The 27585-nt window shown below is 32.4% G+C and overlaps 4 protein-coding genes and 1 non-coding gene across 16 annotated transcripts; all 5 read right to left on the bottom strand.

Moving 5' to 3' along the window:
* Positions 1-1760: 1760 nt before the first annotated feature.
* On the bottom strand, positions 1761-9455 carry LOC123225500 (telomere repeat-binding protein 5-like). The gene is made up of 12 exons (XM_044649470.1): positions 9161-9455; positions 6980-7156; positions 5911-6776; positions 5238-5683; positions 4895-5104; positions 4724-4786; positions 4540-4619; positions 4030-4271; positions 3372-3689; positions 3201-3264; positions 2434-2600; positions 1761-2149 (listed from the first exon to the last, which is right to left on the bottom strand). The coding sequence occupies exons 2-12, from the start codon at positions 7058-7060 to the stop codon at positions 2134-2136; spliced, it is 2553 nt and encodes an 850-aa protein (XP_044505405.1). The 5' UTR covers positions 7061-7156; positions 9161-9455; the 3' UTR covers positions 1761-2133.
* A 3647-nt stretch (positions 9456-13102) lies between these two features.
* LOC123225551 lies at positions 13103-17158 on the bottom strand. Of its 3 annotated transcripts, none has more exons than XM_044649572.1 (7): positions 16999-17158; positions 16749-16799; positions 16562-16613; positions 15995-16035; positions 15640-15699; positions 15462-15543; positions 13103-13518 (listed from the first exon to the last, which is right to left on the bottom strand). In XM_044649572.1, exons 1-6 carry the CDS (start codon positions 17062-17064, stop codon positions 15475-15477), a joined length of 339 nt encoding a protein of 112 aa, XP_044505507.1. In that variant the 5' UTR covers positions 17065-17158; the 3' UTR covers positions 13103-13518; positions 15462-15474. The 3 variants fall into 3 exon arrangements, with proteins under 3 accessions (XP_044505507.1, XP_044505508.1, XP_044505506.1); XM_044649573.1 differs by having other exon boundaries at positions 15466-15543; XM_044649571.1 differs by lacking the exon at positions 13103-13518 and having other exon boundaries at positions 15303-15543; positions 16999-17157.
* Positions 17159-17674: 516 nt separating this feature from the next.
* On the bottom strand, positions 17675-19977 carry LOC123225550. Of its 6 annotated transcripts, none has more exons than XM_044649569.1 (5): positions 19797-19971; positions 19569-19598; positions 19381-19441; positions 18941-18981; positions 17675-18691 (listed from the first exon to the last, which is right to left on the bottom strand). In XM_044649569.1, exons 1-5 carry the CDS (start codon positions 19947-19949, stop codon positions 18572-18574), a joined length of 405 nt encoding a protein of 134 aa, XP_044505504.1. In that variant the 5' UTR covers positions 19950-19971; the 3' UTR covers positions 17675-18571. The 6 variants fall into 6 exon arrangements, 2 of the variants coding, with proteins under 2 accessions (XP_044505504.1, XP_044505505.1); XM_044649570.1 differs by having other exon boundaries at positions 17761-18649; positions 19797-19964; XR_006504152.1 differs by lacking the exon at positions 18941-18981 and having other exon boundaries at positions 17675-18649; positions 19273-19481; positions 19797-19977.
* A 181-nt stretch (positions 19978-20158) lies between these two features.
* On the bottom strand, positions 20159-27585 carry LOC123225548 (protection of telomeres protein 1b). 5 transcript variants are annotated; one of them, XM_044649566.1, is made up of 12 exons: positions 27377-27507; positions 27167-27282; positions 26217-26353; positions 25397-25586; positions 24852-24916; positions 24598-24686; positions 23604-23885; positions 23419-23495; positions 23202-23263; positions 22018-22170; positions 21525-21779; positions 20160-20642 (listed from the first exon to the last, which is right to left on the bottom strand). In XM_044649566.1, exons 3-11 carry the CDS (start codon positions 26274-26276, stop codon positions 21564-21566), a joined length of 1194 nt encoding a protein of 397 aa, XP_044505501.1. In that variant the 5' UTR covers positions 26277-26353; positions 27167-27282; positions 27377-27507; the 3' UTR covers positions 20160-20642; positions 21525-21563. The 5 variants fall into 5 exon arrangements, with proteins under 5 accessions (XP_044505498.1, XP_044505501.1, XP_044505500.1 ...); XM_044649563.1 differs by lacking the exon at positions 27167-27282 and having other exon boundaries at positions 20159-20642; positions 27346-27585; XM_044649565.1 differs by lacking the exon at positions 27167-27282 and having other exon boundaries at positions 20160-20590; positions 27346-27585.
* LOC123226620 lies at positions 27149-27243 on the bottom strand. Its single transcript, XR_006504369.1, has one exon. It is a non-coding gene; the product is annotated as a small nucleolar RNA snoR113 (small nucleolar RNA).

The raw sequence follows: 27585 nt of genomic DNA, 5'->3' as shown, positions 1-27585 counted from the left end.
CTAAGTGTTTTGACGTGTTAATTTTTTCACTAAATTAATATTTTGTCTCATTTATAAGTAGACTAAAAATGAGCGATATTATATGTATACATCTTTTATATACAATTTAGATATATAGTAAAGATTTCAACTGCGGTAAATATTGTCTTTCAATATTTCTATAATTTATACTAACAAATTATACTAAACGCAAACATTTGTGTTAGTTCGAGTTAATTCAGATTATTTTCATGTCAACTCTAACATTACCTAATTTAGTTTTAACTCATATTAAATTGATCCAAAATAAATTTCGTATAAAAAACACTCAACTTTAACTCAATTTTTGTCATGTAGTGGAATGTCTGATTAACGAAACGTGTTAAAAATCGACAATCCTATGTATAATCTTGTAATTTTAGTAATAAAATAAATTATTTTTAGTTTACTAAAAAATTGTAAATAATTTTAATTTAATATATGAATAATACTATCTATATTCATGTTTAAATATATATATATATATATATATATGTGATTAAGATCAAAATGATGGGGGGTCAAGAGATTTTATTTATAAAAAACTAAATATATATATATATATACAGAAGCTGGAGAAGCAAGTCTTTTCCTTCATATTAAAAATAAAATGTAGAGTCTTTTTATATAGATATTTACATGTATTGTCAACCTTAGCATGGGACCAATATACAGTGATATTTTTGGGTCAAGTTGGGTACCTTAGGAGGGTGGTTGGTTAAACCATATGAAAATTATTACAGGAATTTATATTTTGTTATTTATATTATTTAATTTTAATTTATTAATAATAAAAGAAATTTTTTATTACTATTACAATGTGTTTGGTTTTACTAATATTTTATTATAAAAATAAAAAAATTACCTTAAAAATAAATTATTTAAAATATTATTGGATATATATATTATTACTATGTGTGATAAAATAATTATTCTTGAAAGTAGATTACCTAAAATACTATTGGATGATTTATTGTTGTCTAAACAAATACAATTCATCTAGACGAATCTTTTATTGTCCAGATGAATGATTTATCTTCAAACGAATCGTTCACCTCTTGGATAATAAATTAACGTTGTTGGGAGACGGCCGAGAAGAAGAGATGGATGGGAAGGGCCAAAACGAGAAAATGAGTGAGAAGAGTTGGCTATCAATTGAAATGGAGGCGATCAGAGAAAAGAGAGAACCATAAGGGGGAAATGTTAAATTTTCAAACTTCAGGTAAGAAAAACTTGTTAGTTTTTTAAAACTAAATGTGAAAATGAGATCATAGTTTAGTTTTTTTAATATTTTTTTATAAATAACGGTTTTACCCATAATAGTTTAATTATAAATTGAAAACCTAAATTTATATATCATATATCGAGTATCTTATTGTATCGAATGATACATTTTTTAAGAAATAAAATAACAAAAATATATAATTAACATGTCATTATTTTGAAAATTATTACAAACACATTAAAAATTTTCACATATACTCCTACTATATTATCATTTTTTTTTATAAAATATATAAATCCGTATCGATAATATGTATCATATCATATTATAAATTTACTGTATCATATCATAAAAAACATATCGTATATCATAAAATACTAATAACTATGATTTTATCATTAATTAAAACAAAAAATTTTAACAAAAATACTTACATTTAAAATTTTTAAACTTTGACAAATGATTTAAGTTTAAAAATACACCAAACCTTGAACGGGATTCAAGTCTTTTGGCCCTATTGTGAGCAAGATTCGTTCATTTCCTTATCCACTAAAATGTTTCTTTTTGTCAGCATGATACAGATTGAAACTTTAATCAACTAAGAATTTTGTCACTATTGGCTTATCCCTTTTTGTGGTGCCACCGCCAAACAAATCATTTCAACAGGAACAGAATCAATCCATAAAGTTTCTTAATTCTAAATTCTATATAAAAATACTCCCACGGTCCCTCTATTTCTTAAATCAAAAAAATAACTCTCTTCTTTTCTAAACACATGCAGCCACGTGCCTCCCTCCTCAAGTGAACATGCATCAACATTTAGGTACTCTAATGGGTATTCTTAAAAAGCAGTACAGATGTGAGTGCCTATAGATGAAGGCCGAGTTATATCATATATCAATCTTCCTGCCATTAGGAAAAAGCAACAGTAAGAATTTTGAAAAATAAAGCTAAGTGCTAAACAGATCAATTCATGTCCGCAAATGAATTCCTTCTGTTACCAAGCTCTTATTCTGTCAGTCATTTACAGACGCCAGGCCCCTCCAAGAAGGAAAAGAATCCCAGAGAGAGAATATAACATAGATATCTTCATACTTGTATTCCTTTTCATGACTTTTTACATAAATCAAAACAATAATACACAGAATCCAATTAGACCATCCTTGTCTAAACCCACAAAAAAGACTCACAGGAGAAGGCAAGTCTCGGGCTGTGGCTCGAGTTGTTGTTTGGCCTGTTGCTGAGACCAATAAGCATGAGCAGTTAGAACCCTATCCAAAAGTTCCTGAGGGACAGGCTCTCCCCTCCTTTGTTGAGGGGATATTTTTGCCGTGTGTACTAGCGTTTTCCATTTGTCCTGAACAGAACCACAACGACAACCAATCAAGTTACACCAAACTTTTTAACCAAAACTAACAACACTGCAGAAAAAAAAAAAAAAAAAAAAGGCTCACATAACTGATGTTATATTACTATTATATAATAATCAGGCATCAAAAACAAGCAGAGAAAAATTGGGTGACAAAATTATTTAATAAAAAGAGAAGGATGCTGAGTAAAAAGTAAACGTGTTGATGGGAATTCCTGAGATTGAGATTCCTTGTGGGTCGGTTGTTATAAACAGATATTAATAAAAAGCTAATCACTTACCTCTTTTACAAGTAACTATTTGCTTCAATAAATTAGTTGACCTATCTCTCTCTGCTACTGGCCTAACTTTCCATGCCATTGAGTAAACTTTGTTGAATTTTAAGAAGAGCTACAGAATACAATGGTCGGGACTCGGGCGGTAATCAAACAACCTCATGGAAGTTACAAATATATTTCATTAAAAATAATAACTGACGAGACAGATATGAACAGTGGAAGGGGTAACTTTCTAAAGCTCAAATGTTAGCCAAAAGAAGAAAAAAAGACTTCAAATTTGTGTGGGGAAAGTGGTAAATACTCTACTCACCTTTAAATCCACATATGTTCTATGTTTGGCATCGTCAAAAGCTTGCAGTTTAACATCCCGCCACCTGCAGATGTATACAGACTTTATAAGCCCATATGTGATAGCATCGCTTATCAAATTCAGACTTCATCACCAGCACGTAGTTTTTCAATTGTATAAAAGCTATAATACCTTCCAGTTCCAAGTGTCTCAACTGCTTGAACAAGTGCTTCAACTTCAGCAACAGAGAAAGGTCGGCGAATTCGGCGTTGTACAATCTCAGAATGCTTAGATTTCTGGTGCACTGGAACAACGGCTAGAGCTTCCACACTCATTGCGGGAACAGTAACCAGTGCTTTAGAATCCTTTGTGCTTTTGTCAATGGACATGTCCGTAGGAAAGGTTGCTGAATCATGATCACTTTCAATGAAGTTGCCCATGCTAGTCACATGCAGTTCAGGTGCAACTTCGCAAGTGCCCTGATGAATGATACTAGGAGTGGATGTATACCTGATATAAAAAAATTCTCAGTCACATTGTACCCACCTACTAATAGAAAGGACAAACAAATTCGGAATGTTAATGCATAAAATCAAGTATTGTTGTCACAAAATATTGCAGTAGAGTACCTTGTACCATGTAAAATTACAGAGCATCATTATGATATGGAGGCAGAAATTACACTTTCTAGAAGATAAAAGTTAATGATTTGTTGATTTAAATTAATTTGTTCCTCATTTCATTTCGATAACAGAAAAGAATCACCACAAAGAAATCAATTTATCTGAAAATTTATATAACAAACTCTGATAATGAAATGAAGTTATAAAAAGGTAAACTCTCCCATTACCTGGTAAGAGGCTGAGGTGCATTGCAAGGAAGCAGAAATGGAGAATCTCCAGGGCAGAGAGGTCGGGGTTTCTTTGAAGTGTTGGGCTCCAGGCTAAAACCCAAGGCATTAAGTTGATTATCATGAGATATTCCAGTCTGAAGTAGTGTTTTGCTGTCATCTCTAACCTTCTTCCCCTGAAGAAGTACACCAACATGCAATCCACCTCCAAGTATGGCATTCACCGCCTCCATAACCCTCCTCTGAAAAAAAAAAATTGCAAATCATCAGAAACAAGAGTGAACAATGGATGAGGCACACCAATCACATCAAAATATACATACATATACATATATAGAGAGAGAGAAAAATCAAAGCAAGCATAAATATACATACATACATAGAAAAATCAAAGCAAGCATGCATGCATACATATATGTATATATATACAAAAGTTCATAAAGTACATCAATTACAGGATACATATATGATTATTCACAGGCCACAATGATATAATCTAAAACCATATACCTTCAATGAACCAACCGTTGCAGTTTCCGGCATTTCAATAAAAAGCTCTGGCACCCTGAAAGACTTGATCCTAAGCTTCACTGAGTAAAAAGAAAGACACCTTCACATGAGAATCTCTTTGATTGTCAGACACCAATCAAGTCAAAGGAGTATAAATTAGTCATTCCATCAAAGGCTCTCATACCATAAGAATCCCTAGATTGGAAGGTTGTATGCAGACCTGCTGCTGAAGATGATGCTCCAGCGGCTAAAACAATGTATGACTTATTATCAAACTAAGACAGCAATGGGCCCCAAACCAAATACACAAAAGAACCAAAAAAAAAAAAAAAAAAAACAACACGAGTGAAAATACCTTCATGAATCTTTGAACACAAACCAGAAACATCTCCATTGATGACCCTCTTAGGCGAAACACAAATGTCCTCACCACTAATTCCTCCATTAAAATTTGATACTGAGCTATAGTTAAAAATCCTCCTCTTTTTAATAGGATAATTCTTTTCAGATCTTACGCTTCCATAACTGATATTCCTATTTCGGTAAACGGTCCTCAGTTCACCATCTGAAAGCATCAAAATACCCCTTTATTATACAAGTCATTGAATTTAACAACAATGTAATAGGCTGCAATGAACTCATAATAAGTTGTAAATAAAGTATGAAGCACCACTTAATATCATAAAGCTGACACTCACTGGCATTAGAATGTGTTACATCCTTCAATTTTGGGCCAACTTTCCAATATTTAGAAGCCAATATTTTCCTTATTCTCCTGTCTCCAATACGTGGCACAGGCCTAAAGGATTTTTTTATGGTGTTTGGGTGAGTACACCCAGAAGAATTTTCGTCATCATCTCTACTAACTACATTTACATAATCCCGGTTTGCAGGAAAAGAACTATGGGGACTTTGGTCCCTACAAAAAGGCAACTTGGTACTACTGTCTGAACTAACTAATACAGGAGGTTTCTCATCCCAAACCACTGGATTATCTAATCTGCATCCTTTGGCCCTAGTACCAAATTGCACCTTCTCAGTTTTATGTAACTCATCTTTTATAATTTTTTTATTTTCATCCTCTATTTTACAAACCCCATACTCCCTGTACCCAGAGGGGCCTACCTCTACTCTGCTAGCTAAGATTCCCATTTCACTCTTGGCTTTGCCATCCACCAACTTCTGATCACCAAAACCCCCAGAGCTATCAGAAGTTGCAACTGCAGGGCAAATCCCAAAGAGGCATCTTCCTGGTTACATGTGGATTCCTTAAGAGTATATTTCTGATGTTGAGCTAGTGACAAAAGCTCAGCGAAAGAGAGTTCGCTAATCCAGCTTCCTTGATCAGATGTTTCTACTCTGCTAGCTAAGATTCCCATTTCACTCTTGGCTTTGCCATCCACCAACTTCTGATCACCAAAACCCCCAGAGCAATCAGAAGTTGCAACTGCAGAGGCAAATCCCAAAGGGGCATCTTCCTGGTTACATGTGGATTCCTTAAGAGTATATTTCTTATCTTTAGCTAGTGACAAAAGCTCAGAGAAAGAGAGTTCGCTAATCCAGCTTCCTTGATCAGATGTTTCTACTCTGCTAGCTAAGATTCCCATTTCACTCTTGGCTTTGCCATCCACCAACTTCTGATCACCAAAACCCCCAGAGCAATCAGAAGTTGCAACTGCAGAGACAAATCCCAAAGGGGCATCTTCCTGGTTACATGTGGATTCCTTAAGAGTATATTTCTTATCTTTAGCTAGTGACAAAAGCTCAGAGAAAGAGAGTTCGCTAATCCAGCTTCCTTGATCAGATGTTTCTACTCTGCTAGCTAAGATTCCCATTTCACTCTTGGCTTTGCCATCCACCAACTTCTGATCACCAAAACCCCCAGAGCAATCAGAAGTTGCAACTGCAGAGGCAAATCCCAAAGGGGCATCTTCCTGGTTACGTGTGGATTCCTTAAGAGCATATTTCTTATCTTTAGCTAGTGACAAAAGCTCAGCGAAAGAGAGTCCTCTATCCCAGCTTCCTTGATCAGATGTTTCTACTCTCAATTGTTTATTTTCATCCTGCATTTCTTTTTTTTCAGAATCTTTTACAACAGCAGACTGATTTTCGTTAGTTGATACAATACTAGAAGTAGGAGTTTGCTTATCAAGCAATAATTTTCCAGCTATGGTGGCCAGTAAGTCAAATGCACACATTTGATTGTCTTCACCTCGCTTCTTGAAAGAACTCCTCCTCTAAAATAACCAACAAAAAGTGATTTTCAAAGATCAATATTCTGGACAAAGAACAGATAAACATACATGCATATATATATACATATACACAGACATACATACATACATACACACACACACACACACATATATATGTATGTATATATGTATATATGTATCTATATATATATAATGGGCCACAAAATTATAAATCAATAAATTACCCTTGCCGATCTGGTAGCTCTAGGTGTATAGGGCACCTGATAGCCATTAAATCCGTAATCTAACCTCTTCTGCAACACCATATCTCAGAGATCACACCAAGAACAACACATCAACAAACCATTCTCAATCCATTTTTTAAAAAAATAACTGTGCTCCTTTTAAGTCTCATAAGAACCCTGAAAAAATGAGCTTATGCAATGAATTTGATGCCTTAAACTTTATAAGTACTAACATATTTAAACTACCAAACAAAATTCCCTCTTTAACATGTGAATAAAAGTTGGGTCAACCAGACTGTAATAGCAACTTATAAAATCAAGCAGCACCAGCAAAATTTCAAATGGCAAAATAGAACCCACACACCATAATCATCAATAGACAAATCTTTCAATCTCATAAATACCCAATAAATAACCAGAAACAATGAAAAGGTATAAAACAATCATAATCACAGCCAAGAAATAGTAACCATATTTGAGAATCATATCAGTCTATGTCTTCAATTAGACTTTAAATTGTTTTAACTTTAATATTGCATATTCCATATGAAACCCCATTCTTGTTTTTAACATCAGATCCACATGATCTAATGTTAAGAACAAGAATCATACCAATCCCAAGTAAAAAATAAATAGGGCCAACTACCGAAACAAAAATTTGAGTTAAATTATGTATGACTTTGCAAAATAGATGGCCAATGGCTTAATTTTCAGACATCAGCCTCACCCAATCAGGTGCATAAAACTATTAAAAAAGTTTGAGAAATAAAAATTGACTTAAACCACACTAAAACCCTGAAAATGGAGAATCCAACCACAAAATTTATGAAATTACTCAGACATGCAGGAGTTAAATTATGGAAAATTTGAAAGAAAAAAAAACTTCGATTTAATTAAAAATCCTAAACCCTCAACAAAGATCAATCTTGGAAAACAGAAAAAAAAAAATTTTTTTTAAAATTGATCATTTGAGAAGAAAGGTCATATATCGATAACTGAATATTTTCAAATGTCCAAATTATCCACCAAATCACAGATCAAACCCATCATCAAACCAGGCAAACCAATTTTCAAATGGCAAAATAGAACCCATACACCATAATCATCAAGAGACAAATCTTTCAATCTCATAAATTCCCAATAAATAACTGGAAACAATGAAAAGGCATAAAATAATCAGAATCACAACCAAGAAATGGTAACTATATTCGAGAATCATATCAATTATATATCTTCAATTCCATGGAAATCAAAAAATACCAACACAAATCCCCCTACACAGACTAGAAAACTTTAGCGGAATTACTAGTCACACAAAATTATCCAATTAGACTTAAAAATGTTGTAAATTCAACGTGCAAATTCCACATGAAACCCAATTATTGTTTTTAACGTCAGATCCACATGATCCGATGTTAAGAACAAGAATCATACCAATCCCAAGTAAAAAATCGATAAGGCCATCTACCGAAACAAAAATTTGAGTTAAATCATGTATGATTTTGCAAAATAGATAGCCGATGGCTTAATTTTCAGATCAGCCTCACCCAATCAGGTGCATAAAACCATTAAAAATGTTTTAGAAATAAAAATTGACTTAAACCACACCAAAACCCTGAAAATGGAGAATCCAAGCACAAATATTATGAAATTACTCAGACATGTATGAGTAAAATTATAGAAAATTTCAAAAAAATACTTAGATTAAATTAAAAGATCTTAAACCCTCAACAAAGATCGATCTTAGAAAACAGAAAAAAAAATACATTAAAAAACAAAAAGTGATCATTTGAGAAGAAAGGTCATATATTGATAATTGATTATTTTACAAATGTCCGAATTATCCACCAAATCACAGATCGAACCCATCATCAAACCAGGCAAATCAAAGTATATCAACAAAATTGATCAATTCTTTAAAATTAAAAAATTTATATATCCAAACCAAAAGTTGCAAATAGTGGACCCATTTCCTTGCACAAATAGGAAGAGCAAAAAATCAAAACCTTGGAATCAAATCACCCTTTTCGGTCCAATTTTCTTTCAAAACCAAAATTTACCGTGCTTTCTGGCCGCCCAACCAGACCTTTCAAGTTGAAAGGAACCTCATTTTTGAGAAAAAGAAAAATGAAATATTTGGGGGAATTTAGCAAACAAAACACAACAATTTCACACTCTCACCTCTTGAAAGTGAATTATCGTTGAAGACAGAACTTTTATCCGAAGAGAAAGCAAAATTAGCAGAAATGAGAAGATCGGAGGGATAATTGTAAGAAAATAATTATCTTGTCCCTTTTTTTTTTCTAATTTTCAAAATCACACTAAATTTTCTCTCATTCTCTATCCCATATTTTCCCAAGAAACAAACATATCCTTTTGGGTTTAAATTCTAGCCGTTTAATTTTACCCTGATCAAATTAGCTCTTTCCTCTCTCTTTCTGATAGCCAAAACCCCCTGAAACCCATCCAAGTCTCTGCTTAAACCCCAGCTCTTATACCATTGACCGCTTGCCACCGAACCTACCTGTAAACCCCCATAAATTTACCTTCTGTAGCCGGTACTTCAACCAGCCAAAAGACCGGTTCTCCCTAATTTGGTGACCCAGTGATGTTCTGCATCAGCAATGATTCTGCCACGTGGTCCAAACAGTAGATCATGTGGCTGTATCTAATTTGCTTGATCGAGAAAAACGTTGGGTCACTAAGACACCGAAATTTTGTAATTATTTTTATTTTCTACCGTGGTTTTTGGTAGGATGTAGGGATGTCTAATTGAATTTTATTTGTATAATTTTTTTTTGAATAATTAACACGTAAGCTTTTATGATTAAAAAATATTGAAAGATATCCAATCTCATATTAAAATACCGTAAGAATCAAACTAAATTTATTCGAATTCAAACTTAAACTAAAGTTTTCAAAATATTTGGTTTGTAAAATTTAAGAGTTTGAAAAATTATATACAAATTAATTAAAATAGTATTATTTTAATTAATATATATTAAAATTATATTATTTTAATTAATAAATAATAAAATAATATTATTTTTATTAATATATATTAAATTTTAAACCAAAGTTAAGCTCAAACTTAAAATTAACTTTACTAAAATGAGTTTATATTTAAATTAAGTAAAATTCAAATTCGATAAATAATAAATCAAAATTTATTAAGAAGGGAAATGGAGGGAAGTATTCGGACGAATAAAGCAAGGCCAAATTTGGGGCATTCGATGATAGTAATTATTACATAATTTATTTAATCCAAATTTGACAGATTCTTCATTTTTACTGGTTCAAACAAGATTGAACCTTTACGATTTAGACCACGTGTAATTTAGTAAGTTACCGTACACAACTTAACAACCGTCACGTGTCAAGCGCATCTTGCAAGAATATTTAAATATGTTTTTCTTCCAATAATCAAATGGCTGAGATTCTTGGATCCGTAAGATCTTTTGTCTTAAACTCAAGTCGGGGAGGGTATTATAGTCATTTAAAGTTTTGTGGTTATCCCGATAAGTATGTCACCAATTTTTTACCCGTGTCGCAAAATTTTGTGGACATATTTTGTTTTAATATTTTCTTTTTGCCATGTAGGATTACTATAAATGACGTGGGAAAAGGAGGGAATGCTATTGGTGGCTTTTTGACATTTTGTGGGTTGGTGGATTTAAAAATTTTTGAATTGAGAGAGAGGGGTGAGCCCGTAATTTTTGAATTAAGAACTTCTTCTTTTTGTCTCTTTATCATGAAGAAATGAGATGATTCGTCAAACTTTTATTGATAGAGACAAAATTTTTTATCTTCAAAATCTATGAACAAGGAAAACAGTCAGGTTAAATATGAAAATAATAACGACCATTGTTGTTATTACCAAAGAGAGAAAAAAATCCTAAGAATTTAAGAAAGAAAAAATTATTTTTTATAGTTGAGACTAAAGTAAAATACGAATTTTTAAAATTAAAAAAAATATATATATAAAATTATATATTTTTTAATATATTAATAAAATAATAATTTTATTATTAACCATAACAGAAAATTATAATAATAGTTAATCAATAAATAAGTATTTAAATTTTTAAAGTAATATAAATAAATATTTATTTTTATATTAAAATTTAGATAAAAAGTAATCCACTTCACATAGATAAATTTGAATAACAATGAAATCATACAATTTATCAAATAAAATCGTTTATATTTTGTCTTCTCATGCTAGTGTTGTAAATTCTAATATATTTTCCCTTTTTCGGAGGTTTATTTTTTATTTAATGATTATTTTTCGAAATCTTATATATATATATATATATATATATATATATATATATATATGTAAAGATTTTATTTGGGAGCTCCATATTATTTTACATAAGTTTGAATGGTTGAAATTGTATTTTAATATAATAATTTTAAAATATAATAATTATACAAATTATATCGAATCTCAATAATCATAAAAAGTAATTCAATCTAATCAGATTACTCTGTGTTCATTCTTTGTATGTATAAATTGTGAAAGGAATATATAAAAGAAAGCAAGGTCTTGTCTAAAGCTAACACCTCAAGGCATAAATAAAAATATTCTAACGTGATCAAGTGGTGGGAGTTCGTATATTATTAATATATATATATATATTTTTTAACGAAGAAATTTTATTTTGATTGAATTATTCTGACTAATTCATATAATCATTATATTAGATAAGTCAATAATTTAATTATAAATTTGTTGTAAGGTTTATGTTTGGAATCACACTCTTTTATCATTTAATCTATCCACATCGAAGATGATTTTTATATTATTAATCACAGAAGATCAATTATACTGTATGAAAATGGAATAACTTATGTATTCAATAAAATTATGTGTATACACTTTTGATACGTAATTTAAGTACATAAATGATGTGTCATCATATGATTGGATGATTTTGAATTAAAAACATCTTCTGTATACTCAAATTGTGTTACCCTTGTGTATTGTACCTAACTACCTATGCACCAACAGAAAGTGAACTAACATTGTTATTGTTCCATTGTGGTTGAACTAATTGATTCCCAATCCCATTTTCAGTAGAATTGAGCTGAGCCGAATATGTGATGTTAATTTAGATGGGGAATTTTGTTAGCAATTCAACAACATGCATGAACTTTCCAAAAGTAGGCACATCAGATTTTAACAACAGCTCATCTCATCTGACCATGTCAACAAATATGTAACTTGTTAGTCTCATCTTCTACCTCTCTCTCTCTCTCTCTCTCTCTCATTATCTGTCAACATTTTCCATTTTTATTTTATGGAGCAAACAAGCACAACTCAGATGTTCTTTGCCTTGGAAGCAATTAACAGCTGTTCCTGCAAAGAGAGAAGGAACGTTGCATTATTTGTTTAAGGCAAAAAAGAAAAAACAAAGAAAGTTTCTCTTGTCCCCACAAAGGCTGGAAAGGCCTGCATTTCGATTCTATATCAAGACGTCTCTGCCAGCCTTGTTGAGATGAATTTTGCAGTTCAAAGGGATGGCTATTTCACAGTCATACGCTTGTCTTATTAGTAAGCTAATTTCCTGATGCTGACTGGACTGGTCTAACTGGGCTCACCCACCACATGGCACTTTGTTATTAGTAGACTTTTATGTTATGAGCAGTTATTTTTGAGTTTGAACTTTGAAGTTTACGGAACTGTGAGATATCTTGACGTGGAAGCAACAAATGGGAGATGGTGTGTGGGAATGAGCTGCCTCACATCTGAAACTTCTAATTAATTTCAACAAAATATTTTTCTTTTGATTCAAAGAGTACGGATTTCGTGAACTGAATCTGCTAGCCTTGCTGACTTGCTCATTAATGTTTTGAAAACAAAGAATGCTACCCATTTTTGCAATTGTCTAAAAAATGACCACCGGTCAACTTTGCCAACTTGGGCCTCAGGAGGTCATTGGAATTAAAAAAAAGCAAGACTTCATCAAATGATATATAAAAAACACTTTTAACTTGACTCAATAATTATAAGACTAATTATTAAATTCAAAGTTTATTATAATCAATGTGATTGATTTCGATATAATATAATAATTTAACTCAAGTAAAATTTTGGGTTTATCCATTTGAACTTTAGGATTTTGTTCAAGCTCGATTCATTAATAAATTTTGGGTTTCAAACTTGTTTCGAGCTTAGCTCTATGTATACAGATCAGTTTGAGGATATGTGCCATTGATATAAGTCTGATGCAGCCGATTTTGTTGCTATGTAGTGGCATCTAATTTTGCCCAAGCCATTCTTTTGATGCATCTGCATGTAGATATGTGACTTGGCTGCATGATAGTGCAGTTGCTTTTGAACTGAAACTTTTCGATAGCATTTTCTATACGTTGTTTCTTCTATTTTGGAGTTGGCAGGGTCCTAGTAAACGGTCATCTCATACACGTAATATAGAGTGCAGTATTTTGGGTGGATTGACACAGCCGAAACAGATATATGCAAATAAATAACTTGGAGAATCTTCTATTATCTTCTTTAAGAGACCCTCTGCCACCTGCGGATAAAGATTGGCCAATTTAGTAGTTGGCAACCTCCCTAAAATTGTAAGCTTGATAAATAAAGTTGATGTTTTTTACAGTGAACAACAAACTTTGGGTGCAAAAACTTGGATGCAAAATGTAAATGGCAATATTCTAAGTCGTCTACTCTTTGCTCCACACTATTTTTTCACCACCAGTGATAGCTAATGGAGTAAAGAAACAAGAGAAAGATTTATGAAATAGTAGGTAGGATATATTTAAGAAATGGATACAATGCACAGACGCAAACAACCAACCTATTGCTGCCAAATGACACCAAAGAGTTTTATCCACTAACTGCAGAATCCAACAAACATCTATGAAAACATTGATATTTTATCAAACATGAATACCCCATTCTGCAGGCAAATTATCACACTGCCGTGGGTTAACTTTAATTGATTTAACATCAATCTCATCAAGACTACCACAACTCTCTACAGCCCGATGTTCAGAATATTTTCTATTGATTTGGTATATTTCCAAGTCACCCCATGGTGTAAATTCCTCGGTTAAGTCAAACCATCTAGTTGGAGAAGGTACATATCTTTCTTTTCTCCAGATCACATATTAGAAGGGGAAAATTAAACAGAAAGTTTCATGGTGTCCCTGACTTCTTCCATTGTCAGCGATCAAAAGGCAGTCTTTAAAGAGAATAGTGTCACCTCAGCTCACAGTGATGAAAAAACAATTGAAAAAGTAGTGATAACAAAAAGAAGGCTAATAGAAAGACATATAAGATTGGATAGCAGTTACACTCTTATAACTGAATAAGTATAACTAAATCGAAAGCTCATTGTTATGTTTCTCTAACAAATCTCCTATGCTAAAGAAAAATGTAGCATCTTTTGACCAATGTATAAGCCAAAGTCAATAGTGACCCTTGTCATGTTTATCCATTTGGACAAAATGTTAGTGCATGTGAGTGAGTGTGAGAGAGAAACCTCTTCTTTTTCAGCTAATTGATCAGGATGCATACGTAAGATTTTGACTGAGGTATTCCCCTAAGCTTAAAAGAGTTGAATGGAAGACAAACTCATACACCATTTGAGGAACTTTACTGTTACACATGAAAAGAGAGAAGCTGATGTAGAAAACGTGACACACTTCTACGCTATATTTCATCTATTTTCAGCATTATCAGGAATCGTGAATGCTCGGTCGAAATTGTCACGTTTAGGTTACTGTTCAGGTACCACCTATACAGAGATGAAGATATGCTGGGTACATTTTACGACTAATGTTTGTTCAGAGCTAATACAAGACTGCCATTGTTATCAAGCCTCTGGCATTCTTGTGACTAAAAATTAGTGCTCTACGATGCATTTCAAACTTGTTTTAGCTTGAGAATGATGTTTTTGATGTTCTTGAGAGAACAACATGCTAGAGCAGGTTTCTAAGAGCTTTGATTATCTTTCAGCCACACTAGATTATGGAGCGCTCTTGACTCTTTGTTTTCTTATCTGTATGCATTTAACCCTGTCCCACTAAAAGAAATTCAAATACAAAGACCAAGGATTTCTGCAATTTGCCTATTATATTTAAGTTTCAATCAAATTTAATGTAAGAAGTCGTCGTAAGGAAACCTAACTATATATATAAAGATGATAATACAACTACACTTAAGAGGTAAACATCTAAATTTTTTAACCTATGTAGATTTTGGTAGAAGTTCACAAGATTATAATGTTATTTCATCTCAAGCATAAGATTTAAAACCAACTCAATAACTACAAGAATAACATAAGGGGAGCACATGGAGAAGTCCTGCCTATGGAGATAGATATGAAATAATTATTCTTAAGCAACTAAAAATCAGAAAGGAGAAAAGACAAAAGGCATATCAATGTATTAATATATCAATTGAATAACTAAAAAAACAAAAATATTCAGCAACCCTGTCTGAAAAAATCCACACCTACAGGAAAAAGTTATTCCTCCAAACTATTTGATGAGTTGATGTAGCTCCTAGCCACATCCAAATTTAGTCCTTCATAGACCTGGAAACAGTTGGAAAAATTAGGAATTGTATTGCTTTAGTAACACTATGGAAGGCTATTGTATGAAGCAAGAATTCTCTAATAAATTACACATACAAGTTTCTTGTGAAATTGTTGAAAAGCCTGGCAAAACTTTTCTGCATCAGCTGCACTTACCTATAGAACACATCAATAACAATCAGGTTTCACCATAAGTAATAAATTAACTACACCATTTCTATATCATAGAAGAAGATGCACTTATAATCATTGTAAAAAATATGAATAATTCACTTCCACCACTCATCCAATCCTAATCTCAGATTCAGGGAATGGAAATAGTAGGTAAACACTTCCTAGTCTATGATGGCAAATTGTAATGATGCACTAAAATTCTTTCCATCTGCTATATTGTCATAAAACATCAAAATGTCTTAAAATGCACTTAAGATGTTATAACAAGCACGTATACCTTCCTCCCAGCTGCCAGTTTCAGCTTCTGCCAAAATGCATCTGCAGAACAAATCCATTTGAACAAAATCAATCTGATATTATCACCACTTATTAGCATAACACTAAGGCATCTTAAAAGATGGAATTAAATCAATCCTGTGTCCATCTATTCTGTTAGCATCCATTAGTTTTGAAGTGAAAATTAACTTTTTTTTTTTTTAAAAAAAGAACATGAAGCAATAAAATAACTAGAGTAGGGAGATTGGGGTGGCTTTATTTTAAATATTCCATATTATGTCATAAAAACAACATAAACCATATTTTTCTGTAACACATCCATAAAGTGAAGACTTCTAAAATTCATTGTGAGGGTAGCCTTATTAATAAAATAAGTAGGTGAATTTTGGTGGCACACTAACAGTTGATTGAGCAGAGAATCTACAAAAGTGTAAAGTCTTCATCAGAACAAATAGAAACTGTCAGAATGATATGCCATCCGCATGAAAAGAAAGTCTAAAAATCATTATAATCTCTAGCTAAATGCAGGAAATTTATCTCGTGAAATAGTTCGGTTGAACCAACATACCTTGACTCTCCAGCTGCATTTTATCTTCTTCATTCGAAGCATCTTGCCAACTCTGTCCAAATTTCAAAATAACTTAAGCCCCAACAAAATATACATTCAGTAGGATAGTATGCTGCAGAAAAGAAATTCCTAGTAACAAAAAAGTAATATTAATAAAAGCACTATGGAGCAGTTTTAGCAATAGAACCTCATCCTCGGCCGAACGTGAAGTTAAATTTCTTGAAGAATCCAACTCTGCCTGAAATCAAAGAAGTGTATTTCAAAATCTGGACAAACACAAGCAGCAGCAAAGAAAAAAAATTGCAAAAGCAAAATTTGCTCAATTTACTAAAGGATCAAATGGGTGCAGAAGCATGAAAAGGATGAACTTCTTGCAAAAATGACGGAGAAGAAGAGTTCATTGATCAAAATAAACAGAAATTTATAGTTTGATTTACTTGATAATCGCGAGACCGAACAACCGGGAAAAGATCCAGAAGGCGTCGAAATTCCGTTTCATCCATGACTGCCCTGCCCTGCCCTCACATGGAAAAAAACCTTGAATAATATTAATTATCTCCAACCTTGGGCCTTGGCCCTGGCCCATACTGTCTAGAATTATAAACATATCCATAAGATTATAAATACGATTTTTATACCTAAATAATGATATATTATATATAATTAAGCGTTGGTTTATCTTTTATTTTTAATTATTCAATCATATGATAACATGTTATTATTTATATACAAAATTATGTACAAAAATTGTGCACATAACACTATTCTAAACATATATATAACAAAACAATAATACTATATACATAACTTTTATATACAAATAACTATATATCACCATGTGTTAGATATTATTTTAACTTTAGTTTTCAACTATCCAATTACATTATAATATATTGCTATTTGTACATGTAACACAACTCATACAAAAAATACAATTAATTAAAATTAATAACATTTGAACTAATTAATTAAAATTAATAATATTTTAACAAGTTCAAGGTAAATTATAATTATTTTTTAATCAAATCTTACGAGATTAAAAATCCTTAAAATATAATTTTCTAGGCTCTAAACGATATATTTCTAAGCTCTAAACTTGAACTAAAGTTGGGATATAGTTATGAGGGTTGGTGGGTAGAATTCACCACCATATTTGATTTCTCTCTTATATGATTGTTATCGGTTAAACAAAAATAGTTTATTTTCAAAGAATTACTCTATGATTATAATTCGATTGTGTGAAAAAAAAAGTATACATTACAGATTTTTCATGTTATTGATTTACAAATTGTCTACTCTGCTTTGGTCGGTTGCTGGGCAATTTCTGGCAATGTGATCTGGTTGTCTATACTTAAAACATACTCTTATCAGGCATTCTCCTTGGTGTTGCTTCTCATGTTTCTGACTGACAAGTGGGTATATCAACTTTCTTATGCTTCTTGTTACTCTTCCAATTCTTCATATTCTTACACTGGAATCTCCTCTTCCCCTTGTCAGCTCTCTCTGTCATCTGCTCAGAGCTTTGCCTGGAACCTTCTGGTGTAACTGTTGCACTTAACCTCATGTTTGATCCTGTTCACACCTCCGATTTGAAAGCTCTGTTTAATGCCTCACTATATGTCTGAGGAGATTGTGCCCCTCTCATCACATCTCTAGCTATCTTTGGATTCAACCCAAGGATGAATTTCTTCATTTTTCCTTGCGTTGTACTAGCCATGCACCGAGTGTATCTTGCCAGAGCTTTTAGTTTGGTTGCATACTCATATACAGTGCTAGAGCCCTGTTGCAGATCAATAAACTCACAAACTTTCATATATGTCATATCTGCAATCTTAGACTCTGCATCAAATAGTCATTTGAAATCATCCAGCTCACACCAGCCCCATCTTCTCTCTCTGTGGTCGTCCTCCACCACACTCTGGCATCTCTCTTGAGAAGGTAGCTAGCACACTTAACCTTCTCAGCATCCATCATTGTGAATAGGGACATGATAGTTTCTACAGCATTGAGTCACTGTCTGCCACTTGTGCCGGAAAATCTAGCAGGCTGATGCACACTCAGCAATCTATACACCGGAGGCAGCTGGGTCTGTATCACAAAAGAAAATGCACTTACAAACTTAAAAGAAGCCTGTACCACAGAAGAAGATGCACTTATAAATTTATAACCATTGTAAAAAAAATGAATAACTCATTTCCACCACTCATTCAACTGTAATCTCAGATTCAGGGAATGGAAATAATAGGCAAACATTGTCTTAGTCCACGATGGAAAACTGTAATGATCAACCAAAATGCCTTCAATCTGCTATATTGTTATAAAACATCAAAAAAGTAATTGGAATGCACTTAATAAGATGTTATGACTAGCAAGGTATACCTCCCTCCCAGCTGCCAGTTTCAGCTTCTGCCCAAATGCATCTGCACAACAAATCCATTTGGGCAAAATCAATCTGATAGTCTCACCAATTATTAGCATAACACTAAGGCATCTTAAAAGATATATATTCTATTAACTTCCATTAGTTTTGAAGTGAAAATTAATTTTTTTTTTTTTTTTAAGAACATGAAGCAATCAAATAACTAGAGCAGGCAAGCTGGGGTGGCTTTATTTTCAATATTCCATATTATATCATAAAAACAACATAAACCATATTTTTTCTGTGACATATCCATAAAGTGAAGACTTCCAAAATTCATTGTGAGGGTAACCTCATTAATAAAAGAAGTTGGTGGATTTTGGTGCCACGCTAACAGGTGATTGGGCAGAGAATCTACAGAAGTATAATGTCTTCAAATAATTAGGTTGAAGCAACACATCTGGACTCTCCATCTGCATTTTATCTTCTTCATTCGAAGCATCTTGCCACTCATTTAGTCTCTGTCCAAATTTCAAAATCTACACTCAGCAGGATAGTACACTGAAGAAAAGAAATTACTTGTAACAAAATAATAATAATAATAATAATAATAATAAAAGCAATATGGAGCAGTTTCAGCAATTAAACCTCATCCTGGCTTGAAGAATCCAACTCTGCCTGAAATTAAAGAAGGCAATTTCAAAAGCTCGACAAACACAAGCAGCAGCAAAGGAAAAAAATCCCAAAAGCAAAAATTTCACAATTTACTGAAGGATCAGACGAGTGCGGAAGCAAGGAAAGGATAAACTTTATGCGAAAAAAAGGGAATAAATAGTTGTTGATCATAATAAATAGAAATTTTATAGATTGATTTACTTGATAATCGCGAGATCGAACAACAGTCCAGAAGGCTTCGAAATTCAGTTTCATCCATAGCTGCCCTGCTCTGCTGCCACGTGGATAAAACATTAATAATGTAATCATCTCCAACCTTGGGCCTTGGCCCACACTATTTAGGGCAACAAGCATCAACTTACCAAAAATACAATTTTAATTAAAATTAGAAATATTTAATCACTTCAATGTAAATTATAATTATTTTTACCAAGTCTTCTGAGATTTAAAATTCTTTAAAAAATATTTTTTCTAAGCTCTAAACTTTAAATTAAACTTACTATATAGTTTTGAGGGTTGGTAATATTAACCATTATACTTGATTTCTCTTTTACTCTCTCTTATTGTTCTTATAAAAATTAATGATTGTTATTGAATCACACAAAAATATTTTATTTTCAAAAAAAGTACTCTAATTATAATTCAATCATCTGATAAAAGTATATATTGAAGATATGCTGTCTTAAATAAGTTTTCCTGATCGATTCATTGCCTGAAGTCTATCCAAAAATATAGGGATGGGTGGATAATGTCATCTTTGAAGAGGGAAATGCAACCATACTAAGCTCTCTTCCTCTTCCTCTGCCTTCTTACTGCCCTGTATCTTCGCGATAGGCAACGTAGGAATGCAATTGAGGCTGCTGGTATGGTAGCGTTGCCAAACCAGCTCCATGAGCATGCAGCTCCAACAACAATCCATTAATCGACGACAGAGGTAGTATTTCAAAACTGTTAAGGTTTTGGACCTTCCTCCCAACCATGGAAACTTTCACATACTGTACAGAAAGAAACTCCCTTTTATAGCTTTTTAGGCAGAAATGCAACTTCCTACATTGCACCATAGAAGAGAGACTTATGCAAGAGGAATAAGAAGAGTTCTTTTAGCAGGGAAAATTTGAAACATATAATATCTGACATTATAGACAAATTTCTCTTGTCAAAGATACTTCTTGTGACTGGTTATTCTTGTTAATTATGCTATATCAAATGTAAATTTTTGGCCTTTCTAAAATTATTCATATCGTATACATAAATAGTTATAAACTAACTGATACAAATAAATTGACATATTTTATATGATTGAATAATTTTAAATTAAATTTTTTTTTTAAACTAAAATATGTATAGATTTTCATGGAAAAACTATACTATCAACATATATTATCCAATAAATATTGTCAAAAAAATCTTATAAATTCCTCAAGGTAGGAAAAATAATCATGTGCCCAATTGTTGAAAAGAAATCTACAAAACAAAGAATTCAGATAGTTTTCAGATATGAATAAACATGATCCAATCAAAATTCTTGCAAAAATGCAAAGAGCACATGTAAAATGATACAACAATGACAAGGACGGAAACATTTAATCATTGGCAGAATAAACCTTAAAGAAACTTAATCCCACAATTTCTTCAACTGGAATGTCATAACCATTCTTTTCAATGGCAATATAGTGTTATGATCCAAATGCAATATATAGGACTTAGATCATATATCATAAATAATGAACTTCTAATGTAAAATTTATATGTTTTAGACTTTTCAATCTCAACATTTAGCTTTCGGTTGTAATTCTATCAAGATTATCATCATTTGATATCAAAGTCACCATGCAGCTAAAATAAGAATAAGAACAAGTGTGAAAAGATGTATATTTATAGAGAGAAAGCTATTGATTTTATACAGATTAATTTGTTGTGAAATGATACCTTTTCCAACGCTAGCACTAATAATGATGTGATCAAAGCTTAACCCACAATTTTGGTCATACTGATTCTGTAGTTTCTGCTTCCCCATTGGTCATTTTTATCCAGGTAATAAGACATCAGACAAAACTGTACCCATGGCGGATTTCTGGGAGCATTTTTATCTTCCATCCCCTCATTGGTCACTACCACTCCAAGCAGTTTGTTCAGCTTTTGTTGCACTGCATCGATGGGGGGATAACCGTCAAATAATTTCACCTGTTAAGGATTAAAAATTATAAAATTAATGGAAAAGCAGAACAAGACAGTGAAATATGAGGTTCCAAAGCAAAGATCCTAAGAATTTCAATTAATAGATGTCATTCAATAAGGTAGGTTTGAAACATGATAGAGGAACCTGAGAGTTGCTATGAGAACAGCCCTTCAGCAAAGATGAAACTAGTATAAAGGAAAAACTATGAATGTATATGAACTTAAGAGGTAAAGATGTGCTCACCCCATCTTCGGCATAAACAAAAGCATGGATTCGTGCAGTTGGATCCTCTAGGGTAAGCCTCAGCCCGTACCTCCCAGAATTACAGAGAAGATCCTCAGCCCGACAGGGAAATGCAGCAACAACTCGAACCACACACCTGTATTTAGCAGCCACCTGTTGTCATGCATTAAGTGCGATTAGGCTGTATGCATGGGCCATCAAAAATCCATGCAGATGAAATGAACAAGAATAGCTTAAATCTGTTATAACTAAAACTTGCTGCCTCCTTGAAAAAAAGATTTATGCTTCTGTTTGGGACGGAGATTTTCCATTAAATTGAATATTTCTTGACACAAACTTTGACTTTTTTTTCTCTTCCTTTCTACCTTCTACACTATTTGTCTTTTACCAAACATGAAATGACTTCTATGCCCTCTTGGAAATCATTTCACATTGGACATTAAATAATAAAACTATGTACACAAACAATGTGTACAACTTTGTACACAAACAATGATATGTCATCATGTAATTAGATATTATTTTATCTTTAATTTAAAATTATCCAATCATATAGTGACATATCATTATTTGTGCACATTATTTGTACATATAACACTATTTTGACATTAAAAGGGGCTCCCTGCTGCTCCCAACTTTGCTAACTCAAATTTCTCATCCTTAAACTTCCCAAACAGCTGAATACCATAATTCCAAAAAAGTGGGAAATGCAAATTCTGGATGTCTGTTGGTAACACACCAGGTACATACCTTTGCAAAATATTTTATTGCTTTAACTTGTGGGAATGCATTAATATCATCAAATGTTTCCATGACAGTTCACAATTTAGATGAAGATTTGCTGACAATGCACTAGCAAGGTGAGCTAACTGAGCTAATATGAAAGCTAATTGTGAAACCACCATTGAGAAAAACATAAGAACATAGAGATACTCAGTAGAAGACAAGTCAATTGACAGCCAAAGGACTAAAGAAGTAGTTTAGGAAAGAGAACATTTAGACATAGCATAACCATGTTTGTCTTCAAATTTTGGTTGTCAAAGAACATGTCTTTCATAGCAAAGTTCAATATAACAAAGATAAGAAAACACCTTCTATGTCAATCATGGAGATTAATAGAAAGATAAAGAAAAATATTTCGGAAACATTAAGAGGGGAAAAAACCTTTATATAAGATAGGATACCTTTGAATATGTGAGAACATCCATCAATGTAGCAAATGGCACGCGATTATTGCAGTCAAGCTCTGTTAAAACAAAGAAAGACATGGTTGAACATCAACATGATAACAGAGGTTTCGGGAACAGATATTAGTGTCCATGAGACCAAATCAGACAACAAACAACCAAGAAATTCAAATAGAGAGAGAATGTAATCATTAATAAGCCAAAAATCTAAAACCTGTAACTCCTGAAGTCCAGGGAAAGCACCAATATGGCAACCGGGGATATTTCATTGACATTCGGTTACCAAAAGACCTGAGTTACATAATCATGATACTAACCGTAAAACAATAATTAATATATCAAACTTATACATATCAGTAATAAGTGCATTATGAAACAAAGAGTGAACTAACAATAAACCTTTGTCGCTCCAATATGAGGAAGTCCTCATCTGGCAAATACCGTAGCCTTGTGAAATGTGTCAACAAACCACACCATAATCCTGCATTCACTTTGACATGTACATTTAACATTTTCACCCATTTGCCAGCGTTCAGGAAGTGAAGGATATGCTTTTCAATGTCTCTGTCTATGATCAATCTCAGGATACTTCCAACAGCAGGAAATGAACACAATATATCTTTTGATAGACGAAAGGGCTCCAAATTTAATGGAAGCTCGTCCTCCCTTTCATTTTTTAGCCTAAGGTTCATATTTAACAACATAACATAAACTTTCAGAAAATCTTCAATTTAATAACAAATATGCAAATTAATTATAAAGCAACTACCATTCTAACTTACATTTGTAGTCAAGAAGTACCCTTTTAAAGACTTCACAGATGAAGTCAACTTATTTTGAAAGAACAAGGATTAATGTATCACTTTTACAAATAAGATAACTATTCACCAAAATATTGAAAAAAAAAAGAATAAATAATACTTATGCTACATACTTATGCAATGCAAGTCAAATCACAATTGGATTTCACATATTTTCAGGAGTGGATTTTAAAAAAATGTAACTTGTGAACCTAATTTTAGGTTTTCTTAACAGGGCACTAAGATGAGGTCATTTTTAAGGGTTCAAAATTAAAACAGCATAAACCAAAACTAAGGATTGTAAGAAAAGTGAATATTTGGGTGAAATTAAATTACAAGAATAGTCACTCTCCTCTTTCCAATCCCTCTCTTTTCTGAAAACCAACTCAGGTTTGATCTCTCTCTTCTTCCTATTGCACTTTTCCCTACCCTAAATCCCCTTTTTACCTCATATTATCCTTTTAACTTCTTTCAATAAGCACTGAACTTTAAGTTTATCCAGAAAATAGAGTATCTGAGTTTTACACATGTACATTAAAAAGATGGTAAATTAGTGACAATTAATACTGGAAAAATAATCTATAACAACTCACTTTGAATGAATAAAAGCTGGTCGAGTATCAGTTCCATCCCAAACAAAGGCCATCCATTCACTATTCAGTATTTCGCATACATGGAGTATCTTAGTGTAGCAAAAAGAAATTGGAAGAAAATTGATCAGTAGTTTGCATTAGACAAAAATGAAATATAATAGGCTTAGCATGAAAGTTTTCCAATCAAATAAATCAAGATAAATTCTTGACAAACGATTAACTGGACATAAGGACAAAAAAATAAATTGAACCACCTTGCAAACCAAATTAATGCTCTGACCTTCCTTGATTTCTTTTAACAACGTGAAATTTATAAAATCTATCAAGCACACAAAGTTTGAAACATGTTATCAGAATTACAAAGCATGATTTGAAACTTAGCAACAGGACACTATGCCAAGTAAACAAGGGCATTAGAAAATGAGTATCAGACATCAATAATGCAAGTGCTAATTCTAGTTAATATTATGAATCACCATAGCCATTGGTTGTATGAGGTAGAGATACACGTGAACTTTTTAAGTCAATAAATAATGCAAGTACTGATTCTTTTATTTTATGAAGCAAAATTAACTACATGGAAAACATTATTTTTACAGAATTAAATTGAAAAGGCAACCAAGGTGCAATTCTGAATTCCTCAACTAAAATCACATATAAGTTCTCTAATTCAAATCAACTGAGAGCTTTACTATCGTTAGCATCTTCATATTATAGCCTTTAACATTATGGCTTGCAGGTGGAAATATCAATATGATTAAAAATGAATTCATTGCCATTAATTTATAACTGTGCAAACCTTCCTTGAGTTGAAAACTGTGAAACCATTTTCTCAAGCCTATTATAAGCTTCTTATCGGGCTCTCTTCGATGAAATCTCACAGAAGCTTGGTAAGGGAGGATATCTTCACCATCCTTCCTTTCATACAAAGCAAAGGAAGAAAACTTCTTGTTGAACAGAGCATATGCTTGTCCATCATCAATTTTCATCTGCAGAATTATATCTGCCCATTTAAAGCATTCTAGCCAAAATTTATTTTTTCAAGAAAAATAAAAAAAAAAATCTGTATGAATTGAGAGTGACCACACAAACCAATATGATATTTAATCTAAGCGCAATATACTGCAAAATGCAAGTTGAAGTTAACTATCAATGTTCACAACGATCCTATTGAACTACCCAAAGAACAACAGAATCTTGCGAATGTCATAACCCATAAAATCCTTAAAGCTTTCCAGCCTAAAATTATCCACTCTGTCTTCAATGTAGCATATGAACTAGTATTTAACACCAGTTTTAATCTAAAGTTCGGGAATAATCTTCATAAACCATCTTCCCCTGCAAGTTTTACGGCAGGTATAAATAGCAATTTAAAGTTAGTTTTCAGTCTCTGGACTTTCCTATTGCTTTATTGCCTTGTCACCTTCTCTTTATTCATCTTTCACCAACAAAAGTTCTAAGAACTTCATGAAAGTATTGTTTGTTCTCTAGAAACTCAAAATATGTCAAGGACATGTCACAAAAATGCATCTGATTACTAACATTAAAAGAAGACATAACCTAGAAAAGCACAATGAAAATTATATTGTAATAGAAAGTAAGTCAGTGTAAGTTTATACCATGACATGAGAAAGCAGAATAATGTCCCCAATAGAAGCAATACGAGGTAGCTTTTCCATACTGTCAGCGGAAAAATTAACTGGAATTCCAGCTTGACTATATGATTCGTCAATTATTGTTAGTGCAGAAAAGCTATCTGCAAATGATACATATACACTTGGTGAAAAACTAAGATGACATTTATCCAAAGTTTCAAACTTGGCAGTATAGCAGCTAGTACTTAGTTAAAGCATAATAAGTTTGTTCAGTAAGATTAGTTCAAACACAGCTTAGCAAGTGAAGTTTTTATTAATGAAACATTTTACGAGTAGAACTGTCGACAAAAGTTGTTTGTCTCGGGTATCAAAGATAGAATATAATCTTGTGGACATTTTGCAATTCTCTTAACAAATGATATATTCGCTTATCATAAAAACTCAAAATTGACCCAACTAAACTTCCAGCATGTAAAATTATTAAAAAAAAAAAACCACTTTTGACATAAGATAAAATGCATTTCATGTGAGAACTTCAGCATGGTGCCTATCAACATACATCCTTATTAAATAAAATATATCTTCTTCTCAGACATAATGCTCATTTCTAGGGAGAAAAAGATCTTACCCATCAATTGTTGTTATATTTGTAGCTTTTATATCCTTTCTTTTTCTCATAACACAATAAAAATCATGAATACTCAACAAATTCAAGAAAAGCCGACATCACCCCAGCAAAGAATACCAATCCAATATCACTAAATATATATCCATTATCTTCTCAACAGCTAAATTTTAATTTAAAGACAGGAGAGCTAATAAAACAAATTATTCTTTTGAACTAAAAACTTTGTGAACTGTGTAAAACATAAATAAATCAACAATAAAACTACATGCACTAACAATGATTATTAATTAGACAATTTTGAATTAGGAATAAAGTAACATCGAATCAACTGGCTCAGCATTTACACCTTACAAAAGCATTCATCATTCTACAGCCAAACAATTAGTGGCAGCCGTAAGTCCGGCCTTTTTGTCATCACCGCCAGCCATAATAAGCAATCAGTTTCCAAACACTCATTGTTAACTACAAAAGGATTAAAAAAAATAAGAATAACTAGAAGAATTTTAAGAGGTTATTAGTGATTACCAGAGCCTCGGTTTTCCATATAGCAACCAACCTCCAGAATAACGCCAATTAAGCTAACTTTCTGGTGTATACAAAAAACGGCATCGTTTAGCTTGAGATACCTATAGTCGTCTTTATCGTCCATCTCTCGCTGTTACTACGTCTACGAAAAACTAGGGTTTGGGGAGAGGTTTTGGGGAAGGATGAACAGGATTCGAAATTTTGAATGATAAATGTACCGGGAAAGAATAACTTGAATTA

Source organism: Mangifera indica, chromosome 9 (assembly GCF_011075055.1).
Source record: "Mangifera indica cultivar Alphonso chromosome 9, CATAS_Mindica_2.1, whole genome shotgun sequence".
NCBI lineage: Eukaryota > Viridiplantae > Streptophyta > Magnoliopsida > Sapindales > Anacardiaceae > Mangifera > Mangifera indica.
This window is presented reverse-complemented; position numbering and strand designations above follow the sequence as displayed.